The sequence below is a fragment of the Botryllus schlosseri genome, chromosome 4 (genome assembly GCF_051294905.1).
Source record: "Botryllus schlosseri isolate E-star chromosome 4, Bs_hap1, whole genome shotgun sequence".
In the NCBI taxonomy this organism is placed as follows: Eukaryota; Metazoa; Chordata; class Ascidiacea; order Stolidobranchia; family Styelidae; genus Botryllus; species Botryllus schlosseri.
Genome location: NC_137239.1, coordinates 10391688 through 10398852, shown reverse-complemented (window position 1 = coordinate 10398852; position 7165 = coordinate 10391688). Strand labels below are relative to the sequence as shown.

The 7165-nt window shown below is 40.3% G+C and overlaps 1 protein-coding gene across 1 annotated transcript; it reads right to left on the bottom strand.

Moving 5' to 3' along the window:
• Positions 1–2642: 2642 nt before the first annotated feature.
• Positions 2643–6104, bottom strand: LOC145438040 (tudor domain-containing protein 7-like). Its single transcript, XM_080315407.1, has one exon. The coding sequence runs from the start codon at positions 6092–6094 to the stop codon at positions 3263–3265; it is 2832 nt and encodes a 943-aa protein (XP_080171533.1). The 5' UTR covers positions 6095–6104; the 3' UTR covers positions 2643–3262.
• Positions 6105–7165: the final 1061 nt, after the last annotated feature.

Here is a 7165-nt window from a genome sequence, read left to right as displayed (position 1 = left end):
CTGATATTTTTCTTGGAAGAGCCGTGTTAACTTTTGGATAGATCACTGCGCTACTGCTTTGTCTAGAAGGTCCAATTAGAGGTCGTGGTTTACTCACACTAGGGAGAGGCGTGCTGATTTTCCGATAATTCACAGTAACAGGATATTGTCCAAAGGGCCTCATTAACGGTGGTGGTTTACTCGCACTCTGCTGCTTACTGCCATAGGTCACGATTCGTTTTGACCAACCTGATGATGACTGATATGGTCTTTGATATGTCCTTTGCACAGGCGCTTGCCACTTGAATGTTAATTTCTTTGGTTTTTTACGCTTGGATTTTTGACTCGAAACAAGATTTTTGATGTGTTGAGTCTCCGCGGTCTCGACAGCATGGAAAGTAACTTGACCTCGTATTCGCGAGACTCTTACGACATCTCTCATCGATGCCATAAACTCCTCGATGTTGTTGAAGCCAAATTTTCTTGGACTCAATTCGTCCATTGTGAGATCTCGATAATCTTTCTTAAAACGGTGCGCAGGAACTCCCTCTTTGGATGACATTAAAACGGAACGAACCATTTTTTTTGTTCGATCCATTTTCAATTGATAGTTCTCTTCAATGAATAGTTAACAAATGCGCTGTAAATAAATGGTAAAATTCAAGAACACTATCAGAGTTGAAATGACTCGACCCACGTCACGATTTTTTGGTGACTTGACTTGACCCGAGTCATTTCACAAATGCGTAAATTGACTCGACTCGAGTCAATTTCTGTATCAACTCGTACTTGGGTCATTGTGCAAGACTCGAACCAGAAAGGTACACCGCAAAAAATGAAACCGTGTAAATTGTAGCACAGCATAGCCAGAATAAAATCGAGATGGGAAAAATATCAGCAAGGACGTGATGTCATGGATCAATTGTAGGGTAGGGTGGGGGAACTTGAGTAGGTGGGGGAATTTGAGTACATTCGACTAAAACTTTTGTTTTCTAAACATGTCAGCTTCAAATTCATCAGTTCTGCATTTATTCATTAGCTTACTATGTCAGCTCTAGATAAGACTAATAACCATTTTTATCAAAGGCAGATTATAGCTTCCAGGTGGAATTAAAAGTTTAGAAATTTTTTTTTCATTTTTTATACCATTTTTCAACTTCTTTGCAGACAGCCTAAAAATTGTGGTTGCATATCCAAATATTGCTCAAGTTTGTGATAGTTGATCACACTACAAGGTATGGCAATGCATTTTGTCAATGGCGGTAAGAGTAAATTTTAATTTGAAGAATATTTTTTTGGGGTAATTTGGGTATAGTATAAATTTGGTATGGGGTAAATTGAGTACACTATTGAACGTGGACTTTCTTTGTTGCACCATCATCAGAGCGGTTGCAAATACTCTTTTGAATCTTGTTATGCTGATTTTGTTACACAATTAGAGAGTTAGAACAGTGACAGGCATGATCAGGTATTATAAGAAGAAGCGAACCCCTAAATATGTACCACAGGAATTGGATCAGGCTGTCAAAGAAAGTAAGACAAGAAAGAGCTGTTATAATAGAGTCTGGAAAGAATCCCTATGGAATACTCATAAGAAAGCTAATTAGAGCAACACAGAAAATGGTAGCCCCATCCGCAAGAATCACTTGAAGTGACGAAATGAAAAGTTAGATCCAGGCTATTACTACAGTAGTCTCTCAAGTAATGAAAAGATAAACCAGAAATGATATAGCTATGCCAAAAGGAGGCATGTTCAGATTGTTCACTTGTTCTGGTTATAACTGATGAGGTGCTGACATCAGAAGAAAGCATGGCCAGACTTTAAGATGAAGAGAATGTATGAGCTAAAATGCAAGAGGTCAAAACTGCAACGAGGTTGTGGTCAGTGACCATGATGAGCAGGAAGTAGCCACTCAAAATACAGTTTCTGAGATGGACTTAGGGGAGTTGAAACACTTGAAACAGTTCAGGAAGAGGAAATGAAGGAGTTGGCCTGGCTAGTTACACAATACAGACAAAGAAAGTTTCTGGGGCAGGTAGGAAATATGATGGGTGGCGGTGAAACATTTGAACATAATTTTTTGTTTGATATGAATATAGCAGCCAGTTGCACATTTTCCTATCCCTCAAACATTGATGTTGAGAACATTTTCTATTTCATTCAATGAAGTAATTTCAAAGTGAAAGCACCAATTTTAGAAAGAAAAGGGGTCCTCAAATTTGATGTGAATGTAAACCTTTAGGGAAAATTTGAAATCGAATTATTTCGCTCAGCTGTTCCTCCTGAAAAGTCTCTGTTTAAGCAACTATATAACAGATCTTGTTCCAGTATCTTTTTTAAAAACCTGTATATATACTCAGTTTGCCCATACAATGGATCATTCGGGTATAACATGGGGATAAGGCTGGCTTCAAGTCCAATTTAGACAGTATACTCAATTTTCCCACAAAATTGGGGTAAATTGAGTACACAAATTTGTAAAATAAAAATCACAATATTTTTCTACTGTAAGCAGATTGAATCTTCAATTGATTTGCAACCGAAAATTCAACCATACAATGTAACAAATATCAACCAAACACCTTTTTATTGGGCAGTTTATGAAAATGACAGCTGCCCGAACTTGAAAATACACTCAAATTCCCCCACCCCACCCTAAAGAAACGGAATAAAAGAAAATAATATATTCCTTAACGCAGTATTCTAATGGCAAAGGGCACAGTGAAATTTCCTACATTAGTACAGTTTGGCAGGTGTAAATCACTAGCGAACACTTATCACAGGTGGCTGAAGATAGCATCGCAATAATTCAAAGACACTACAAACAATCATGACGCACGCAAAATGAGAATGGAACAAATGTCATTAACAGGAACGAAATTTGGTATACGGATATGCAAAATAAGAATAGTATCATGAGCTGGACGAAAAAGGTGCTTTTAAACAGCAGTCGTTGTATGACATAAAGAATCCTCTGGGTAATACAGTTTCATAGGTGTAAATCAGTACCGGTAGTGAACACTTAGTGCTCATTAGCAGGTGGCAAAACATACCATCGCAATAATTCGAAGACACTGCAAACAACCATGATCCACGCAACAAAAGAATGGAACAAATGTAAATAACAATAATGAAATTTGCTCAAAGATGTAATAATTTATATTCTTCAAGTGCGTTACCAAGAAAAAGAATCACTAATCTGATTGTGAAATTCCTTTCAAACAGCACAGGCGGTATGAAAATGAAAATGAAAATCTTCATTGCCAAGCAGCCTACACAATATTACACTGTCAAATAATAAGCTACCTCCCATTCGTCCTCCATCACATCGTTAACGCACTCGACACCTTTTCTGCCATCACGGTAAACGCAGATGTCGTACACCAACATATTGTTTTCAAAAAAACAATCCAACACATGCGCGGTAAGTGCACGGCCTGTAATTGCTTCTTTAAAACGCTTCATCGCGTCCAATGACAAGGAGTCCTTGATTTTGATACCGCCAAGTCTCCCCACCATCGCGAGCTTCGGCAAAATGGTGATGTTTTGAGGCAGATGGCGTAAAGATCCCGTAGGAACCACGTCTAATTCTCCGCGATCTACCAAATAAACCGATGTATGCCTGCCATTTACGCTCCGCACTTCAACACGCCTCCAGATAGGCCGAGTGTACCTTTCGCAGATCGCGGCGTAAATACCCTTATCGCCTCTAGACGGGTTGCAGCATTTACCGGCACTTTTTGAAAAGTAATTCGTCATCATAGAGGTGATATTCTGAAGGTGAACGAGTCTCTCGATAGGCACCATGAAAAGATCCGGCCATAGTACTCTTGTGATTTCAACGACTATCATCTTTCCCATTGCTCCCTGATAGTAGAATGACTTGGGCGGGTCAACATAAGCGACGCCATTATATGGTTCAACTTTGCTGACTGCATCAGTGACTTTGACATCGTTTTTCAAAGATGTAGTGGACGGACAATCATCTTCCTCACTTGAAGAAGATGCAGAACTAGACACCGATGTGTCCGATTCATATTTGTCCGAACCAGATGTTGATTCGACATCATCTTCCGTCGAAGACATTTTCACACTCTTCATAATCTCACGGTTAACATTCGCGCCCGAATGATAGATATGCACGGCATGAACGAGACCCGATTTTCCTCTCAAGTCTTCCGCTGACGTCGAGATCACCTTGGCGACGACTTTTTTGTTCACCAGTGTGGGAAAAATTTTCCGGCAGCCTTCTTTGAAATTCATGTAGTCATAATTCTGCTTGTCGAGAGTGCATAGGACCGCGAGCTGCGGTATCTGGTACAGATGTTTTTGAAAATGATAAACCTCTTGATATCCGACCCGCATTGTATTTCCATAATCTATGAAATACACCGTCGCAAGACGTCTAGAAGTGGAAACCACTTTCGCACGCTTTCCGTTACAAACGACCAGCAATCCAGGCTTAATTTCACCGTGTACCAAATCATTTTTACCGCACTGTATGTTGTCGACAATGTCAATAAATTTTGGGTTTTTGAATATTTGCACATAAAAATATGCACCGTTTTCGTCACAGACGTGAGTGACCTTTCCGGAATGGAGAGAATTCTGTTCTAAAACCATTTTTTCCGGCGAACAGAAACCGGTGGTTTGAGTAGCTGATGACAGAGCCGAGTATTTTCGCGGGCGTGCCTTAGCAATTTTTCTCTTCGGAGAACACCTCGCTCTACCTGAATCAGATTTGGCGACATGTGCAATCTCAGGCTTGCGAGATTCAATACTGATGATTTTGCAAGGAGTTGCGACTTTGTGAGGGTCGCCGTCACCTTTACGGAGTGCCCCTTTAGATGCTACCCGTGTGTTGCCTTCGATAATTTTCTTGATGTGTTCTTTGTCTTTAGATGGTATGCCAGACACTTCTCTCCTGTTGTTGATAGTAAGTTTGTCCATCGCTGACATCAGGCTTTGGTCAGGAATGGGGTAGAATTTCACATACTCTCTGTTCCCGATACATTGTCGATTTATTATTGCTATGTCACGGACTTGCCCGCACTCGACAGCGTGCAAAATACTATCCAAAATCTGACAATGGTATCTTTTCATGTAAGCGTTCTTCAGCTCATAAAACGTCACGCCATCCTTTCTTTCGCTCAGCAATTGACCGAGCTGCTTTTTTATAGTTGCGCTGATCAAAACCAGATTACTATCAGCGACCATACTGAACTTTTTACCATCATCTTTCTTCTGTCGTATACTAGCAGATTCACTTTGGCAGGCTTCATTTTTCAACGGGTATAGTATGTACTTTTGTCCTTGCTTCGAAGGATACACCTCCACTCTGGCCGCACCTTTGATAGTGCCATTAATCAAATCGTCTATAATAGAGTCGGAAATCTCAGTTTTGTGTTCCTTGAAATAGATACTCTGAAAGTCTTGTGCATGCACGCCACCAAGATTAATTCCGAGAACACTCTTTATTCTGTTGAGAATCACGGGTGTCAGCTTTCCTGAGTCATCCGTGTAAGCAGATTTCACCTTGACTGATAATTTCCTTGGGAGTGCCTTGTTAACTTTTGGATAAATCGCTGTGCTAGCATTATGTCCGGAAGGTCCCATTGAAGGTCGTGGTTTACTTGCACTTAGGAGTGGTGTGTTAATTTTCCGATAATTCACAGTACCAGGATATTGTTCAACGGGCCTCATTAAAGGTGGCGGGTTACTCACACTCTGCTGCTTACTACCATAAGTTACGACCCGTTTCGACCTATCCGATGACTGATATGGTCTTTGATATGTCCTTTGGACAGGCCCTTGCCGCTTGAATGTCAATTTCTTTGGTTTTTCGCACTTGGATTTTTGATTCGAAACGAAATTTTTAATGTGTTGAGTCTCCGCATTCTCGACAGCATGGAAAGTAACTTCGCCCCGTGTCCTCGTAACTCTTACGACATCTCTCATCGATGCCATAAAATCCTCGATGTTGTTGAAGCCAAATTTTCTTGGACTCAATTCGTCCATTGTGAGATCTCGATAATCTTTCTTAAAACGGTGCGCAGGAACTCCCTCTTTGGATGACATTAAAACGGAACGAACCATTTTTTTTGTTCGATCCATTTTCAATTGATAGTTCAAGGAATAGTTACCAAATACGCTGTAAATAGATGAAAAAATTCAAGGGCAGTTCAAGGTTGAAATGACTCGATTTGAGTCACAATTATTTGGTGACTCGACTTCACTCAAAAATTTTTTTCAAATGCGTAATATGACTTGACTTGTAATCGAGTAATAGTGCATGACTCGGAACTAGGACGGCTGGGACAGACATTCAATCGTAACGTCAGAGAATAGTAAAGTCACCGCATTATTGATATTTAATCCAACAGTCCTGATACTTGGAAAATAGGGCCAGAAACTGTCAAAACTGAGGAAAATTACTACCAGTATGTTATGAATGTGAGCCATTCTATTTCATTCGAGACAAGTTGAAAAAAGTCGGTTAACCGGATCAAACTGAAAACTGAACAGTTGGGACTTGGACTCGGGTCAAAACACTATGAGCAAAGTTGAAAGAAGTGGATGGAACAGGGTTGAACTTAAAACTAAACACTGAACATAATGACTTGGACTCGGGTCAAGACACTATGACTCGGACTCGATCCTCCACGTGGACTCGAGCTTGAGTCGGTGGTGAATTGAAAATCATTCGACTGGACTCTAGTCAAGGCTATAAAAGCGAGAATGATTTGTGACTTGGTTACAATCCTGGGGATTATATTAATTAGAACAGTGGTCTTTGATAACTTGACAGACACTTTCGCTAATCGGTATGACTCGAATGAACGCAAAATTTCCTCAGCGTAACAAAAAATTTACCACATTTCACTAGAATACTGACGCCCAAAATGAACACTGTTGCAAGATGATTTTCACACAAAGAAAAATTTATGCAAATGACTATTTACTGCAAATCAATGCGACTTCTGCAGCATTTGATTTGGTGTGTGCCTCGTCATCCGCCAAATTTGTCAGACTGGTTCAGCAAACCCTCGGAGTTCATTTGAATGCCGTAAAAGAACAAATGTATCAAGGGAGAGAGAGAGATATGGTATTCTTTTTCGCCTGCACCATCGAGATGCTTTTGGACGACGGAGATGCGATACGGCCTTTATAGTAAGGTCATCTAGT